Source organism: Schistocerca nitens, chromosome 4, assembly GCF_023898315.1.
Source record: "Schistocerca nitens isolate TAMUIC-IGC-003100 chromosome 4, iqSchNite1.1, whole genome shotgun sequence".
Classification (NCBI taxonomy): Eukaryota; Metazoa; Arthropoda; class Insecta; order Orthoptera; family Acrididae; genus Schistocerca; species Schistocerca nitens.
The window spans coordinates 338,035,611-338,055,188 of NC_064617.1; the positions used below are offsets into that span (position 1 = coordinate 338,035,611).

The following is a 19,578-nucleotide window of genomic DNA, read 5'->3' on the forward strand; positions in this document are numbered from 1 at the left end:
AAGCTTCAGGAGATAGAGGTTTCAATTTAAGCAAGTCGTGGAGTCTGACACTCGACTTATTAAGATCATTCACCAGAGCCAGGAAACACTAAGAGAATGTGCATTTTAGGGAATATTAGTACAGGCTCTGAAAAACGCAAGGGCACGGTGGGTGCGAATTCAGGCAGCAAGTACATGTAACAAGAATACTTGCGGCAGTTGAAGATGGTGACTGGGTCAGTTTTCAAAATAATAAGTTAGCTGTGTATTTAGAAGCATACCATTAATCAATCATGCCAAGAAAATCTGAGAGATCACTTCAGTTCACTCTACAGGTGGGGTATGTTCCATAATGGACACAAGTTGGATTAGATCCACCAGAAGAAACATCAACTTCTTAGTAAGCTGACCTTTCCAACAAGGTCTCACTACATTTACCAAAGTCAAACATCTATTAACATTAGTGGCAAATAGGATTATGTGCTGTGCAAACCTGGTACTAATATGAGAGAGAATTAATTACACCCAACAAATGCTACATGTCACTTCAAAAGAGCTTCTTCATCTCCATATCTACATGTCAGTTACACTCTCTGCAGATTCTTGGGACTCAGTTGACAGAACGACATAGTCACATACAGAATCAATGCAGTTGAAAATATCTGCATGCCAGAAATCAGAATTTGATTGATTGAAAAAGAAGCCTAGATGTGAAGCATGCAGCTGTACAGTAATTAATCTCACTAACAGACATCTGCAGTAGGATACAGTGAAGATCCTTGTTAAAGGTATAGGTATTCGCTCCTTCCGTGCCCTATACGAGATTGGAATAATACAGAATTGTGAAGGTGGTTCGATGAACCCTCTGCCAGGCATTTGAATGTGATTTGCAGAGTATCCATGTAGATGTAGATGTAGATGAAAAAATGCTATCAATATCAGATTACCTCAGCTCCATGGAGCATATTGCAGTTTTCTCTCATCAAAAGCAGAAGAAGAAGTTCACAGTGAGATCTGTAGGGTACTTACCATGGTACCAGTACTAACATCCAATATCTCCAGCGAATAACAAGAATCATAGAGAAATCTGCAGAAGACAAGGAAACTGTAATTCTGCCAACAGACAAGGGCATTGTTATAGTCCCAGTGCCACATGTGGACTACAACAACAAAAAATTCGATCTTCTGAATGATGTCGCATACAGAGATAAGATTCAGTCCCACAAATAAAATAGAAATGAATATGATGACTCTTCCCAGATTTGTCAGTCTCACCTCATAACACCATTAAGAGCATAAGCAGCTGTGCCACCACGACTATATGGCCCTCCTGAAGTTCACTGAGACCAGTAGTTAGTGGTGCATTTACATATTAGCTGCAAAAATACTTGAAAAACATTCTCAGTGAATATGTGAGGAATTACAAACACTACATTCATGTACTTGAGGTCAGTGCTATTGAAATGGAAGGGAACGCAGATAAAGATGAGATGGGAGATATGATACTGCATGAAGAATTTGACAGAGCACTGAAAGACTAAGTTGAAACAAGGCCCCAAAGTAGACAACATTCCATTAGAACTACTGGGTAGGCTTGGGAGAGCCAGCCCTGACAAAACTCTACCATCTGGTGAGCAAAATATATGAGACAGGCAAAATACCCTCAGACTTCAAGAATAATATGTTGTTGTTGTTGTGGTCTTCAGTCCTGAGACTGGTTTGATGCAGCTCTTCATGCTACTCTATCCTGTGCAAGCTTCTTCATCTCCGAGTACCTACTGCAGCCTACATCCTTCTGAATCTGCTTAGTGTATTCATCTCTTGGTCTCCCTCTACGATTTTTACCCTCCATGCTGCCCTCCAATACTAAATTCGTAATCCCTCGATGTCTCAGAACATGTCCTACCAACCGATCCCTTCTTCTAGTCAAGTTGTGCCACAAGCTCCTCTTCTTCCCAATTCTATTCAATACCTCCCCATTAGTTATGTGGTCTACCCATCTAATCTTCAGCATTCTTCTGTAGCACCACATTTCGAAAGCTTCTATTCTCTTCTTGTCCAAACTATTTATCGTCCACGTTTCACTTCCTTACATGGCTACACTCCATACAAATACTTTCAGAAACGACTTCCTGACACTTAAATCTATACTCGATGTTAACAAATTTCTCTTCTTCAGAAATGCTTTCCTTGCCATTGACAGTCTACATTTTATATCCTCTCTACTTCGACCATCATCAGTTATTTTGCTCCCCAAATAGCAAAACTCCTTTGCTACTTTAAGTGTCTCATTTCCTAATCTAATTCCCGCAGCATCACCCAACTTAATTCGACTACATTCCATTATCCTAGTTTTGCTTTTGTTGATCTTCATCTTATATCCTCCTTTCAAGACACTGCCCATTCCGTTCAACTGCTCTTCCAAGTCCTTCGCTGTCTCTGACAGAACTACAATGTCATCGGCGAACCTCAAAGATTTTATTTCTTCTCCATGGATTTTAATTCCTACTCTGAATTTTTCTTTTGTTTCTTTTACTGTTTGCTCAATATACAGATTGAATAACATCGGGGACACGCTACAACCCTGTCTCACTCCCTTCCCAACCACTGCTTCCCTTTCATACCCCTCGACTCTTATAACTGCCATCTGGTTTCTATACAAATTGTAAATAGCCTTTCGCTCCCTGTATTTTACCCCTGCCACATTCAGAATTTGAAAGAGAGTATTCCAATCAACATTGTCAAAAGCTTTCTCTAAGTCTACAAATGCTAGAAACGTAGGTTTGCCTTTCCTTAATCTTTCTTCTAAGATAAGTCGTAGGGTCAGTATTGCCTCACGTGTTCCAACATTTCTACGGAATCCAAACTGATCTTCCCCGAGGTCGGCTTCTATCAGTTTTTCCATTCGTCTGTAAAGAATTCGCGTTACTATTTTGCAGCCGTGGCTTATTAAACTGATAGTTCGGTAATTTTCACATCTGTCAACACCTGCTTTCTTTGGGATTGGAATAATTATATTCTTCTTGAAGTCTGAGGGTATTTCGCCTGTCTCATACATCTTGCTCACCACATGGTAGAGTTTTGTCAGGACTGGCTCTCCCAAGGTTGTCAGTAGCTCTAGTGGAATGTTGTCTACTCCGGGGGCCTTGTTTCGACTCAGGTCTTTCAGTGCTCTGTCAAACTCTTCATGCAGTATCACATCTCCCATTTCATCTTCATCTACATCCTCTTCCATTTCCATAATATTGTCCTCAAGTACATCGCCCTTGTATAGACCCTCTATATACTCCTTCCACCTTTCTGCTATCTCTTCTTTGCTTAGAACTGGGTTTCCATCAAAGCTCTTGATATTCATGCAAGTGGTTCTCCTTTCTCCAAATGTCTCTTTAATTTTCCTATACGCAGTATCTATCTTAACCCTAGTGAGATAAGCCTCTATATCCTTACATTTGTCCTCTGGCCATCCCTGCTTAGCCATTTTGCACTTCCTGACGATCTCATTTTTGAGACGTTTGTATTCCTTTTTGCCTGCTTCATTTACTGCATTTTTATATTTTCTCCTTTCATCAATTAAATTCAATATTTCTTCTGTTACCCAAGGGTTTCTACTAGCCCTCGTCTTTTTACCTATTTGATCCTCTGCTGCCTTCACTATTTCATCCCTCAAAGTTACCCATTCTTCTTCTACTGTATTTCTTTTCCCCATTCCTGTCAATTGTTCTCTTATGCTCTCCCTGAAACTCTGTACAAACTCTGGTTCTTTCAGTTTATCCAGGTCCCATCTCCTTAAATTCCCACCTTTTTGCAGTTTCTTCAGTTTCAATCTGCAGTTCATAACCAACAGATTGTGGTCAGAGTCCACATCTGCCCCTGGAAATGTCTTACAATTTAAAACCTGGTTCCTAAATCTCTGTCTTACCATTATATAATCTATCTGATACCTTCTAGTATCTCCAGGCTTCTTCCACATATACAACCTTCTTTCAAGATACTTGAACCAAGTGTTAGCTATGATTAAGTTATGCTCTGTGCAAAAGTCTACCAGGCGGCTTCCTCTTTCATTTCTTAGCCCCAATCCATATTCACCTACTATGTTTCCTTCTCTTCCTTTTCCTACTATCGAGTTCCAGTCAGCCATGACCATTAAATTTTCATATCCTTTCATTATCTGAATAATTTCTTTTATCTCATCATACATTTCATCAATCTCTTCAGCATTTGCAGAGCTAGTTGGCATATAAACTTGTACTACTGTGGTAGGCATGGGCTTCGTATCTATCTTGGCCAGAATAATGCGTTCACTATGCTGTTTGTAGTAGCTTACCCGCATTCCTATTTTCCTATTTATTATTAAACCTACTCCTGCATTACCCCTATTTTATTTTGTATTTATAACCCTGTATTCACCGGACCAAAAGTCTTGTTCCTCCTGCCACCGAACTTCACTAATTCCCACTATATCTAACTTTAGCCTATCCATTTCCATTTTTTAATTTTCTAACCTACCTGCCCACTTAAGGGATCTAACTTTCCACGCTCCGATCCGTAGAACGCCAGTTTTCTTTCTCCTGATGACAACGTCCTCCTGAGTAGTCCCTGCCCGGAGATCCGAATGGGGGACTATTTTACCCAAGAGGACGCCATCATCATTTAATCATACAGTAAAGCTGCATGCCCTCAGGAAAAATTACGGCTGTAGTTTCCCCTTGCTTTCAGCCGTTCGCAGTACCAGAACAGCAAGGCTATTTTGGTTAGTGTTACAAGGCCAGATCAGTCAATCATCCAGACTCTTGCCCCTGCAACTACTGAAAAGGCTGCTGCCCTCTTCAGGAACCACACGTTTGTCTGGCCTCTCAACAGATACCCTCCGTTGTGGTTGCACCTACGGTATGGCTATCTGTATCGTTGAGGCACACAAGCCTCCCAACCAACGCCAAGGTCCATGGTTCATGGGGTGGGGGGGGGGGGGGGGGGGGGGGAAGAATAATATATTAATTCCAATCCCAAAGAAAGCAAGTGTTGGCAGGTGTGAAAATTACTGAACTATCAGTTTAATAAGTCACGGCTTTAAAATACTAAAGCATATTCTTTGCAGACAAATGGGAAACCGGTAGCAGCTGACCTCGGGGAAGATCAGTTTTGATTCCGTAGAAATGTTGGAACACTGGAGGCAATGCTGACCCTACAACTTATCTTAGAAGAAAGATTAAATAAGGCAAACCTACGTTTCTAGCATTTCTAGACTTGAAGAAAGCTTTTGACAATTTTGACTGGAATTCTCTCTTTCAAATTCTGAAGGTGGCGGGTAAAATACAGGGAGTGAAAGGCTATTTACAATTTGTACAGAAACCAGATGGCAGTTACAAGAGTCAAGGGGCATGAAAGGGAAGCAGTGGTTGGGAAGGAAGTGAGACAGGTTAGTAGCCTATCTCTGATGTTATTCAATGTGTATGTTGAGCAAGCAGCCAAGGAAGCAAAAGAAAAATTTGGAGTAGGAATTAAAATCCATGGAGAAGGAATAAAAACTTTGAGGTTTTCCGGCAACATTGTAGTTCTGTCAGAAACAGCAAAGGACATGGAAGAGCAGTTGAACCGAATGGACAGTATCTTGAAAGGAGGATATAAGATGAAGATCAACAAAAGCAAAACTAGGATAATGGAATGTAGTCAAATTAAGTTGGGTGATGCTGAGGGAATTAGATTAGGAAATGAGACACTTAACGTAGTAAAGGAGTTTTGCTATTTGGGGAGCAAAATAACTGATGATGGTCGAAGTAGAGAGGATATAAAATGTAGACTGACAATGGCAAGGAAAGTGTTTCTGAAGAAAAGAAATTTGTTAACATCGAGTATAGATTTAAGTGTCAGGAAGTCTTTTCAGAAAGTATTTCTTTGGAGTGTAGCCATGTATGGAAGTGAAACTGGGCGATAAATGGTTTGGACAAGAAGAGAATAGAGGCTTTTGAACTGTGCTGCTACAGAAAAATGCTGAAGATTAAATGGGTAGATCACATAACTAATGAGGAGATACTGAATAGAATTGGGGAGAAGAGGAGCTTGTGGCACAACTTGACTAGAAGAAGGGATTGATTGGTAGGATACGTTCTGAGGAATCAAGGGATAACCAATTTAGTATTGGAGGGCAGCAATCGTAGGGGGAGACCAAGAGATGAATACACTAAGCAGATTCAGAAGGATGTAGGTTGCAGTAGGTACTGGGAGATGAAGAAGCTTGCACAGGATAGAGTAGCATGGAGAGTTGCATCAAACCAATCTCTGCACTGAAGGTGACGACGACAACAACAACAACAACAACAACATGCTTATATCAAACTTAGATAGCATTACCTCATTCAGTCTATCTCATTAAGAAGTAGTAAGGTAATGGATAATCTAGAGAACTTAGGTATTTTTATTTATGGTTTTCCTAGAAATATAATTTTAGAATAATGAAATACTCATAGATCTTATTATTTTACAGTGGATGTCAGATTTTGGTTTGTGAGTCTGTACTCTGCCATTACTGTGTGACTGTTTTCTATTTTCAGGGTGGACAGTTTGATGCTAAGTACTTCCTTCTGTATTATTACTATGGTGGAATGATCTATGCAGCACTTAAAAACTATGATAGGGCTCTATATTTCTTTGAAGTAGCCGTTACCACCCCAGCTATGGCAGTGTCACATGTAATGTTGGAGGCTTACAAGAAATATATCCTTGTATCACTTATACTACATGGCAAGGTAAGTATATTCATTGCAGATATATACTGAAACCAGGACATAGTCGGTCGAATTTGCTAAGCTGCAAATAAAAGTATTTCAGTTTTCAACCAAGAATTATAATTATGATTCAAATAAATCTGTACATGCATGTTGTACCTTGTACTCTAAAACTTTCCAGGTCCAGAATATACCAAAGTATACATCACAAGTTGTGGGAAGATTCATAAAGCCTCTGAGCCAAGCTTATCATGATTTAGCATCATCTTATAGCACCAACAACTCGGATGATCTGAAAGCAACAATCAGTAAATATCAGGAGACATTTGCCAGGTGAAAATTGTACATTTTCATAAATTTGATTAGATGTAAATAGTGGAGAGTGGAATATTGCAAAAGAAAGAAAGAAAGAAAGAAAGAAGAAGAGGGTGCATTCAGCTTTTCTGCATTGTGCAGGTGGTAACACTCCCTGCAGCATGTCCTTGATTCTTGTAACCCCCTGGACCTCATACTTCACTAATTTCTGTTGTTCATCTACCTGTGTGCCCTCCCCTGCTTCCACTGTGGCATCTTGCCTCCTGTCCCCCCACCTCCCATCTGCCACTGTATATGCATAGTCCTTACCCCTTCTGTGGATCCGTTCTCCTCCCCCTCCCCTCCTTCCAGCACAGCCTCATGCTGCTGCACCTAGCAGCCCACCAAATCCCTGCATATGCCCAAAGGCAACACTATTGCAGCTTCCTCCACCCCAATGGAGATCACTACTCACTTCAGTTGGGCCTCAGTGACTGGAAACAACAGTTGCCATGTGCGTGTATGAATGTATGTGTGTTTCTAAATTTGGAGGAGAACTGTATCTGTTAGTTAGCCTACTTTTAATGTGTCTGTCTGCCAGTTAACACCTCCTGTATGTGGCGAGTAGTAATCTGTCCCAATTCAGATTACAGCTTTAAGAAAAGTTAAAATAAATAATGCATCTTAAATGCTCAGCTGAATTTTCCTTAATGTTCAAATTATGTACTTTTTTCATTATTTTTTAATTTTTTAAAAGTTAAGTCTTGTTATGAAAATAACATCCAATTTTTGTGCTGCCATGGAATTATTATTGTTTTTGACATTGTTAAGTAATTTTTTACAACATGGAAATAATATGGATGGAAATCGTTAAGTGTGGGAGGGAAGTGTAGAGTGAAATGAGGAGGAGTAAGGAGAGGGAACTTTACAAACTAAGAGCAAAGCCCAATCCCGAGAGGGTTCTGGGTGCCTACTGTAACTTAGCATTTTTAGTGGCAAGTGATGGGAACAAAGGAAATGGTAGAAGTCATATGACTTGGACAGAGATTGACTTGTTTCTGGCCACTACCATCACTGTCAAACAATATTCTGTGTGGTAGCATTATACTGTAATAGTTATTGTTGAATGCTGTTTCATTTCAATGATATGTAAGATACAGCAATAAATATAGTTACGGAAATGTCATTTTTGAACACATTAATGTATACGGCAATTTCAGTTCTACTTATGCAAAACATTTGATTGCTTGTTACCTCAGTATGTCAGTTTTGTTTTTATAGAACCACAAAACACAGATGTATACTACCTGCACTAAGAGAGAAGCAAGGCAAGTATTCATCTCTCCTCTCCACTCAGTTCCATTGAGTAGTGTGTGGAGAGTGGAACACGTTTCTGTCACTCTCAACACTCTCTGCTAGAAATGCCAAGTTACAGTGCACATTTTAGTAATGTTGTGTAATTAAGAAAGAGAAATTACTGATAAATTGCAAGTAGATTAGAGCAGAATGGAAACAAAGAGAGGAAAGGCTGATAAGGGATGTGTCAAAGAGCCACTGATGTTTCATGATGACTGCTAGTCATGGAGGTGTGACATATTTCATCTTTTCCCACAAGTGTCACTGAGGTGCACATGCAGTTAACAACCAAACATTGCATTTATTCTGATTTAATATTTTTTGCATTGCCTGATATATGCATATGTTCCACATCTGTTGCATGAGCAACATACAATATTACCTTTTGTTTTATTCATTGATTAACATATAATTTTGTTTCTATCATTAAATTTAATTGAATTGCATTTTGCTTTTCACAGAGATAGCAATGCTGGTCTTGTAAAGCAGGTTTTAGCATCTCTGTACAGGAAGAATATTCAAAGGCTGACCAAAACCTTTTTAACATTGTCTTTGTCAGATGTAGCTAGTCGTGTTCAGCTCAAAGGTCCAGCAGAAGCAGAAAAATACATACTGAACATGGTAAAGCTTTTAACATGAGAATGAATCTGAGTAAAAATTGATGGTTGATTAAATATTATGTGATTTACCCAATTCTTTGATTTCTCTTAAAGATAGAAGATGGTGATATATTTGCTACAATAAACCAGAAAGATGGCATGGTTATTTTTCATGATGACCCTGAGAAATACAATAGTCCCACTATGCTGCGTCGCCTGGAAGAAGAGGTATGTTACAACCAAAACTGTTTTCAGATGCTTGGAAATGAGTTAATATAAATAAAATATAATTTTTCATCTAAAAACAAAGATGATGTGACTTACCAAACGAAAGCGCTGGCACGTCGATAGACACACAAACAAATACAAACATACACACAAAATTCAAGGTTTCGCAACAAACTGTTGCCTCATCAGGAAAGAGGGAAGGAGAGGGAAAGACGAAAGGATGTGGGTTTTAAGGGAGAGGGTAAGGAGTCATTCCAATCCCGGGGAGCGGAAAGACTTACCTTAGGGGGAAAAAAGGACGGGTATACACTCGCGCGCACACACACACATATCCATCCACACATATACAGACACCACAGATGGGATTTGGGATTCTTCATTTGTCTGGATGAAAGAAAGACAAAAAAATTGTAGAACAAACAATGGTCTGACACTAGTATTGATGACTCACAAAAGACTGTTGATTGAGAATGGTTAAAGAAGAATGATTGAAACAGAAACTGAGGGAGGAATTTGAAAGGTGAGCTTTAAAATCGGCTAGTTTGGTGCTATTTATTATATATTTTATATAGAAAGTGGACTGAACATTAAAATACTAAGCTTTCAAGAGGAAGCAGGATAATAATACCCATGCTGAAACTAAGGAGCAAGCTGTTTCAATGTCATCTTATTGGCCAGTAACACAACTAGAGTGCCTCTGTAAGATAATGGAGCAGATGATTCAATACAGGGTAGAGTAGTGGTTTGAATATTGTGACCTTTTCCTTAGACATGTAACATGCTAAGTGCCTGTAATTTTCTCACTCTCTTTGACTACTTCTTGTCATAGAATGATGTGCAATATGACCAAGAACTAAGAATATGAGATTGCCCCAAAGTTAGATTTTAGTGGCCCTACTGTACTTAAACTAATGGCCTACATAACATATTGCCATAGAAGGTAAAAGTTCTGCAATACGTAAACTATTGCATTTGCATTACAGCTACAGTCTGACAATATCAAGGAGTTGTCTTGAGGAAATATTGTGAAATTTACCTTTGTGATCCACCAGGAAAGCATGGAGAATCACAAATGCATGTATTTGCATGATGAGTATTTCTCTAGAAGGCAACCAGATACTTTTCTAGGTCCAAAACAATTCTTATTGAAGTAACTATACATCTCAATGGCTATTCCCCATGGATTTAATTGTCCTATATATATATATATATAACTCCCCATGAAACAAAAATTAACCTGGAAAGTGCACATAAAACACATTGCTCACAAGTATGAGGCAACTAACCAGAGCTAGGATGGGATGTGGATAGGGAATGCCTGCACAACTCTTATGCTTCATTAATTACAGTATTGATTGTTAAGAATCTGCTACAGATAGCTACTTTGCCAACCCTAACAAATGTCAGTATAAAGTGATGAGTGTGTTGAAGCAGTGTTGGTTGAAGCTCATTTAGTCTTCAACTCACCCATGATAACAGTATGTCTGTGTTGATTTTCTTTTGAAATGATATCAAATGAAAAATCAAAGAAAACTGATCCAGTTGCTCAAGTGACTATAAAATGCTTAACTGAGCATTTGTGAGTCACTATGACTCTTCCACCATAGTAGAGGTGCACTTAGACACTCAGAGGCTATACAGGAAGACTTTTAACACACTGTAGTCAATCAAATTATTCCTGGCCAAAGTAACAACTGGTAGGTATTCTTTTCATGACTGGTACCCAATTACATAAAAAAATTTGGAGTAGTTTTAAAGAGAGCATCACAAATAAATCCATTAGCACACTGATGGCTCATAAATTAATGACTCCATTGGAAATATGCTCTACATTCAAAGTTTGCTGAAGATTGTTTTATACAAATTACGAGCAGAGACAAGTATCACAATTGCAGTACTCATGACCACACTACAATTTGGGCCATGTAGGAAGTCAGCAAAATTTTCAGTTGTTCTGCGCATCCACCTCCATTAACTGTTAGCAGCCAGTAAGATTAGTTCTCTTTCCGAACAGCTATCCACAAGTTACAATCAGACTGCAACAACCACGTCCCTCATGCTGTCCTATCACCATGCTTCACAACAGTGAAGTTTCATTCAAAGAGTGACTAAATTATTCATTCAGATGTAGATGTTCTTCCCCCATGAACCATGGACCTTGCCGTTGGTGGGGAGGCTTGCGTGCCTCAGCGATGCAGATGGCCGTACCGTAGGTGCAACCACAACAGAGGGGTATCTGTTGAGAGGCCAGACAAACATGTGGTTCCTGAAGAGGGGCAGCAGCCTTTTCAGTAGTTGCAGGGGCAACAGTCTGGATGATTGACTGATCTGGCCTTGTAACATTAACCAAAACGGCCTTGCTGTGCTGGTACTGCGAACGGCTGAAAGCAAGGGGAAACTATAGCCGTAATTTTTCCCGAGGACATGCAGCTTTACTGTATGATTAAATGATGATGGCGTCCTCTTGGGTAAAATATTCCGGAGGTAAAATAGTCCCCCATTCGGATCTCCGGGTGGGGACTACTCAAGAGGACGTCGTTATCAGGAGAAAGAAAACTGGCATTCTACGGATCGGAGCGTGGAATGTCAGATCCCTTAATCGGGCAGGTAGGTTAGAAAATTTAAAAAGGGAAATGGATAGGTTAAAGTTAGATATAGTGGGAATTAGTGAAGTTCGGTGGCGGGAGGAACAAGACTTTTGGTCAAGTGATTACAGGGCTATAAATACAAAATCAAATAGGGGTAATGCAGGAGTAGGTTTAATAATGAATAAAAAAATAGGAGTGCGGGTTAGCTACTACAAACAGCATAGTGAACGCATTATTGTGGCCAAGATAGACACAAAGCCCATGCCTACTACAGTAGTACAAGTTTATATGCCAACTAGCTCTGCAGATGATGAAGAAATTGATGAAATGTATGACGAGATAAAAGAAATTATTCAGGTAGTGAAGGGAGACGAAAATTTAATAGTCATGGGTGACTGGAATTCGTCAGTAGGAAAAGGGAGAGAAGGAAACATAGTAGGTGAATATGGATTGGGGGGAAGAAATGAAAGAGGAAGCCGCCTTGTAGAATTTTGCACAGAGCATAACTTAATCATAGCTAACACTTGGTTCAAGAATCATAAAAGAAGGGTGTATACCTGGAAGAATCCTGGAGATACTAATAGGTATCAGATAGATTATATAATGGTAAGACAGAGATTTAGGAACCAGGTTTTAAATTGTAAGACATTTCCAGGGGCAGATGTGGATTCTGACCACAATCTGTTGGTTATGAACTGCAGATTGAAACTGAAGAAACTGCAAAAAGGTGGGAATTTAAGGAGATGGGACCTGGATAAACTGGAAGAACCAGAGGTTGTAGAGAGTTTCAGGGAGAGCATAAGGGAACAATTGACAGGAATGGGGGAAAGGAACACAGTAGAAGAAGAATGGGTAGCTCTGAGGAATGAAGTAGTGAAGGCAGCAGAGGATCAAGTAGGTAAAAAGACGAGGGCTAATAGAAATCCTTGGGTAACAGAAGAAATATTGAATTTAATTGATGAAAGGAGAAAATATAAAAATGCAGTAAATGAAGCAGGCAAAAGGGAATACAAACGTCTCAAAAATGAGATCGACAGAAAGTGCAAAATGGCTAAGCAGGGATGGCTAGAGGACAAATGTAAGGATGTAGAGGCTTGTCTCACTAGGGGTAAGATAGATACTGCCTACAGGAAAATTAAAGAGACCTTTGGAGAGAAGAGAACCACTTGTATGAATATCAAGAGCTCAGATGGCAACCCAGTTCTAAGCAAAGAAGGGAAGGCAGAAAGGTGGAAGGAGTATATAGAGGGTTTATACAAGGGCGATGTACTTGACGACAGTATTATGGAAATGGAAGAGGATGTAGATGAAGATGAAATGGGAGATAAGATACTGCGTGAAGAGTTTGACAGAGCACTGAAAGACCTGAGTCGAAACAAGGCCCCGGGAGTAGACAACATTCCATTGGAACTACTGATGGCTTTGGGAGAGCCAGTCCTGACAAAACTCTACCATCTGGTGAGCAAGATGTATGAGACAGGCGAAATACCCACAGACTTCAAGAAGAATATAATTATTCCAATACCAAAGAAAGCAGGTGTTGACAGATGTGAAAATTACCGAACTATCAGTTTAATAAGTCACAGCTGCAAAATACTAACGCGAATTCTTTACAGACGAATGGAAAAACTGGTAGAAGCGGACCTCGGGGGAGATCAGTTTGGATTCCGTAGAAATGTTGGAACACGTGAGGCAATACTAACCTTACGACTTATCTTAGAAGAAAGATTAAGAAAAGGCAAACCTATGTTTCTAGCATTTGTAGACTTAGAGAAAGCTTTTGACAATGTTAACTGGAATACTCTCTTTCAAATTCTGAAGGTGGCAGGGGTAAAATACAGGGAGCGAAAGGCTATTTACAATTTGTACAGAAACCAGATGGCAGTTATAAGAGTCGAGGGGCATGAAAGGGAAGCAGTGGTTGGGAAAGAGTGAGACAGGGTTGTAGCCTCTCCCCGATGTTATTCAATCTGTATATTGAGCAAGCAGTAAAGGAAACAAAAGAAAAATTCGGAGTAGGTATTAAAATTCATGGAGAAGAAGTAAAAACTTTGAGGTTCGCCGATGACATTGTAATTCTATCAGAGACAGCAAAGGACTTGGAAGAGCAGTTGAACGGAATGGACAGTGTCTTGAAAGGAGGATATAAGATGAACATCAACAAAAGCAAAACGAGGATAATGGAATGTAGTCAAATTAAATCGGGTGATGCTGAGGGGATTAGATTAGGAAATGAGAGACTTAAAGTAGTAAAGGAGTTTTGCTATTTAGGGAGTAAAATAACTGATGATGGTCGAAGTAGAGAGGATATAAAATGTAGACTGGCAATGGCAAGGAAATCGTTTCTGAAGAAGAGAAATTTGTTAACATCGAGTATAGATTTAAGTGTCAGGAAGTCGTTTCTGAAAGTATTTGTATGGAGTGTAGCCATGCATGGAAGTGAAACATGGACGATAACCAGTTTGGACAAGAAGAGAATAGAAGCTTTCGAAATGTGGTGCTACAGAAGAATGCTGAAGTTAAGGTGGGTAGATCACGTAACTAATGAGGAGGTATTGAATAGGATTGGGGAGAAGAGAAGTTTGTGGCACAACTTGACTAGAAGAAGGGATCGGTTGGTAGGACATGTTTTGAGGCATCAAGGGATCACAAATTTAGCATTGGAGGGCAGCGTGGAGGGTAAAAATCGTAGAGGGAGACCAAGAGATCAATACACTAAGCAGATTCAGAAGGATGTAGGTTGCAGTAGGTACTGGGAGATGAAGAAGCTTGCACAGGATAGAGTAGCATGGAGAGCTGCATCAAACCAGTCTCAGGACTGAAGACCACAACAACAACAACATGTAGATGTTACTTTTTTGTAGCAATATAGCTGTGCATGTGTATCTGTAAATGTTTCAGTGCAATTTCCAAATAAATATGTCAGGTGGCGGCAATAAAGGCGAAGTGCTTCATAAGCAGGCAAGGAGGTTTATTTACCACATTTATAACTTCTTCAAATGTGTTTATATAAGTGAGACTCATATCTTTGTCATTTTGAAGATATGAGAACAAACTGCAGAAGCATGCGTTGACAAGAGAACTGTACAGAGAATAATAAACAAAAGTGTAAGAGCCATAGAAACCTCAGGAAAACTTACTGTTGTGTCGTCTGGAAAGCATTGAAATCACAAGAAACCTTTAACACAAATGGATGGTTTGGACAATGATACTTTAAAGCACTCCGTGTTTGAAATGGATATGAATACCCAACATCACAGAAACGTGTTACAATTATGCATGAGAAAACTGGCTTCAAAGGTAGCACCTTGTCATTGCATAGAATTCTAAAAGAATTAAGAAGAGAGTTTTTAAATGCAAGAAGTGACGTAGGTGCAGCACATACCATATCCCTTATAAACATGCTTGATGCAAGAGAAGGAGGTAGTTCAACAGTATATTACCTTGATGAAACATGGGTGAATCAGAATCATTCCGTGAATAGCTGCTAGAAATGAATGAGTGTGCTGTTGGTTTCAAGGCTCCCATAGGAAAAGATTCTAGGGTTATTATTCCGCGTGCTGGCAGTTCTTCTGAGTTTGTTCCTGAGACTAAACTTGTATTTTGATGCAAGAAAAAACAGCAATGACTACCATTCAAAAATGAACATGCCAGTTATAATTCTAGTGTTTCATAGAAAACACGAAGTACGAACACTAGGAATGCAGACATAGTGTTCTAGTTTAAAAATTAAAAATATTCTGCACAATGTAAGCCAGACTCATGCTAGACTCCTGTAACTCATTAATTTACATGAGAAATGTGAAATAATGTGCAAGTTTGACTTTCTTGCAGTTGCATGTGGTCTCACGGTTTTGCATTTACCAACATATCACTGTCAGTATAATTCAGCAGAACTAATTTTGGCACAGGTTAAGGGATATGTACTGGGAAAAAAACAACAAAGCATTCAACATAACAGACAATGAAACCCTTGTGTATGAAGCAATAGACAACATCCAGCTTCAACGTAGGCACACTGTGTGTGACGCACTGAAAAGCATCTGTGATAGGGAGGTAAAGATGGGTATGAGCCTCAAACGTATCATCCTAAATTTACAATGAGATGGCTCGGACATGGACTCAGATAGCAATGACAATGGTATTAATGATATAGACTTTGGAACAAAGTAAAGTACTAATATTTCTTGGTTTTAAAGGCCTGTGGTTTAAACAAGATGTTTGTCAACATATCAATTGCATACATAGTATATGAGAACTTCCTAGCATTTATTGATTAGAAATTTGTATCTCATGAAGCATGCTGGATATACTGTTCAACGTATTGCCCTGAGAGAAGTTAAGCTTTTCCCACCATGTTGTATGCTCTTAATTACTCATGACAATGCAGCTGGATAAATTCGTCAAAAACTCCAATATTTCGAATGTAAACATGTGTCAGTTTCAAGGCACAAATTGGAAAGTGCCTTAAAATGATAGGGAGGGTTACCTAATGAGATATTGATGGTTTTTGATATTATCAGTCAGCATTCCCTCAAATTATTTGGAGAAGATTGTTAATTTTTGCTTGTTCAATGGATCATAAATGCCGTCTCTCACTGTAATATCGAATGAGTTATTTTACTCTCATAACGCCCATTTACAGCGAAAAACATGACAATATACTGACAATTGTTATGATGATCTTTTGCATCGGTCTTTACTACTTGTAATTCTTCTTTATGAACAGTGGTTTACATTTAACTGTAGTCAAACACATCCACATACACACAGTATACACATTTTTGAGAAAATATGCGAAGTAGAAGCATTTGACAAGTTGGTTTGAGTTTGAAGTTGATTCTGTTGTGTATTACATTTTTACTTATAATACAGTCCAAAATGCAATAAATGACAACAGTTGCAACCAGTTTCAATAATCTTCTTGCTAGGCAATCTTCATTTTGAGAAAAATTGTTCTTGACTTCTTTACAAAGCTGTATCAGCTGTTGTCACCTTCTGACGTCATGCGAACTGTAGCTGTGGAGCATTGGGCACAATGGTAAGAGGTGAAGTAAGATTTCTCACATGTAGGTGATTGATTGAAATTGGTTTTCAAATCTATTATTCCTCTCAGAGATTTGAGTGTATAATACCGTGTATTATAGGCAGATTAAACTGATTGTTTTCTGCAGCAACACAGTTCAGCAATGCAGACTTCGTTTGCCCAATCTGTGCCGCCGTGCATGAGCTGACCTCATCCCCCCCACATTTCCCTGTTGCTCCACTTCTATGCACAGAAGCACCATCCTATGTGACACAGGCTATAGAAGCACTATCTGTCTACTCACAGATGACATTGACTTCTTATGTTATTCTCAGTGAGTCAAATTCTGCACTAACAGCTGTGAAAAACTTAAGTATGAGTAAGACAGATGACACTTTGCATAAAAGGTCATTGAAGTGCTGGTATCAATGCAAGAATAAGACAAATCTTTACTTGGGTGAGCTCACGTAGTGATATTAGGTGATACTAACAATACTGCAGTTGTTGACTGACTAGTTAAAGAAGCTACTGTAGTAGGGTGTAACTTTAGCTAAAATCTCAAGTGTAGATTAAATATTTGTACTAATTAGAGCTATGACTGGAGATTGTGTGCCCAATGATAAACACATTTTTACCTCACGCAGGTTGATGACAGGCAAAATCCATTGTCAAGTGCCACTAGTGCTAAGCGAGTAAAATGTCAGTTGACTTTGAGTTAGGAATCATTAAGTCCAGGCATAGGCATGAGCTACATCTTGTCTTGTACCAGCTGAGTGAGTCCACACAGATATGGGTTGACCCTCAGCAAAACTGTACTGATTAGTGACAAATGATAGTTCCAGACAAATGTTTTATAATGGTTAACAAAGTGCCATATATTTTTGCGTTCACGTCAACTGCACCGGTCACAAACTGGATTGCAGTGAGGATTGTGTGCGTTCACCATTGTTATAACATGTGATGTAATACCAAGAATTCTGACCTATGTTGAGATAAACAGTAACTAGAAGTGTCATATGAAGGTAGTGTTTGCCTCAAAATTGCATTTAATGAGAATATATTAGTCAAACAATGTAAAATATCTTGGTGTTAGTTATTGCAAAAACCATTTATCCTTCTGTTGAGCATTGTTGAACAGCCGCGTCCTGATTAGAAATAACTCCCAAAGCAGCTAAATCCAATCAACACCAAAATTAAAGTTAAGCTGCTACTTTGGTTAGAAGCAAATGACGTCTTACTAATTGGGAGTGTGTCATTTGGCAATGAGGAATGGAGCAAGCAAGACGTAAATGCAAGAGCTCTGCATAATGAATGCCAAGGTTTCTCGGTCCACAAAACTCATCCACATAGGTGCCTGGCTTCATTAATAGTTGACTTCAATTTAACTGTGGACTTTTCTGAAAACTTCTGGACAGCTTACACATCATAGCAGCTCTCAAGTAAAATAAAGACGGAGACTGTATCTGATCACTGAACTTACAATACTCTCTTCAAACACAGAGTGTCTCTCCTAAGAGTTGTTGGGTGCACTTTCTCTGATGTTTTGGCAGATATTTGCAATTTTCTTTCCACAATGTGCAGGTGTAGTTGGCCCAAACAAATGCTACTCATCATGTTTCGTGTGACAGCCCGTGTCAACAGAAAGCATCAGTTTGTTTCCCATTATAAACAGAATTGTTTTTAAAGTGGGGATATTGCATGCTACTTTGATAGAGTTATCCAAAATTAGTCTCGTGTGACATTCCTTTTGTCAATGTTGATTAACAGGGACAATAAAATAAGGAGAATAGCTCGCACTTTGTCAGCAGCAGAGTAGCAGTGCTGCATGACGGTGGCAGGCTATGTGGGGCATGGTGGCACATAATTCACTGCTAGAGTACTGATTATTCTTCTTGTTTTACCATTCCTTTTGGTACATATGAGTAAAATTAATATTGTACTAGACTAATTTGGGACTGCTCTGTTGAATGGGCATGTAAAATTCTTCTTTAAAAGTAATTTTGTTTGTGACAGGAAACAGACTGACACTTTCCATTGACACTGAGAGCCACATGGAAGATGTGATGAGCAGTATTAGTTGGGCTGACTCCACCTACACATTGGAAAAATGAAATTACCAATATCTGTCTCTTTGGAGAGACACTGTATACTTAAAGTGGATACATCCTCATTTTAAATCAATAAAATGTACTCATTTATGTAAAGTATATTACGGCAGTAACAATCTGTATCTAATTAAAGTGTTACCATCTTTATGAGTAAGGAGATTGTATGATGCAAGCTAAAGCCGAATCAGTGAAGCAAAATAAGAATAGTGCATTGCTCTTATAACAAGGCAGTCTGTTAGAACAGAAACCAAAAATTACTGGTGCAACAATTATAAGCATGAACAGTTGCTTAGATGATTCATACAGAATGAAGAGGAAGAATTTATTGTAGGGTTGCAGGAGACAAAAATTAAAAATTTTCTAGAAGGTGAAAATATGTGGGGCTGGAGGAAAAAAAGCCAAAGAAGTGGTAATGAGAAACGAAGTGTAGAAATTACAAGGTTATTTAGTAAATGAGGGGTAAAAAGTAGGAAAAAGCTGAATGAGAAGTGACATTTATTGATGCAGGTGCCAGAAACTATGCATGTATTGGAGAGTCATGACAGCATACATGGAGCTCTCAAGTAATCTTGTACTAATCAGAAACTATAAATTATCTCAGTTATGTGGATTACGAAAAGCATTTGAGGCTCAAGTACGTTCAAAATGAAGTGAGGAAAGGTTATCCACAAAATATCA

General features: G+C 39.0%; 1 protein-coding gene across 1 annotated transcript in view; it reads left to right on the forward strand.

The window, feature by feature from the left end:
• Positions 1 to 19,578, forward strand: part of LOC126252876 (COP9 signalosome complex subunit 3) — a 136,015-nt gene that overhangs the window by 88,438 nt on the left and 27,999 nt on the right. The window contains exons 4-7 of the mRNA XM_049953834.1: positions 6,528 to 6,722; positions 6,883 to 7,034; positions 8,813 to 8,972; positions 9,065 to 9,178. Coding sequence (XP_049809791.1) covers positions 6,528 to 6,722; positions 6,883 to 7,034; positions 8,813 to 8,972; positions 9,065 to 9,178 — 621 coding nt within the window. The remainder of the gene's footprint in view (positions 1 to 6,527; positions 6,723 to 6,882; positions 7,035 to 8,812; positions 8,973 to 9,064; positions 9,179 to 19,578) is intronic.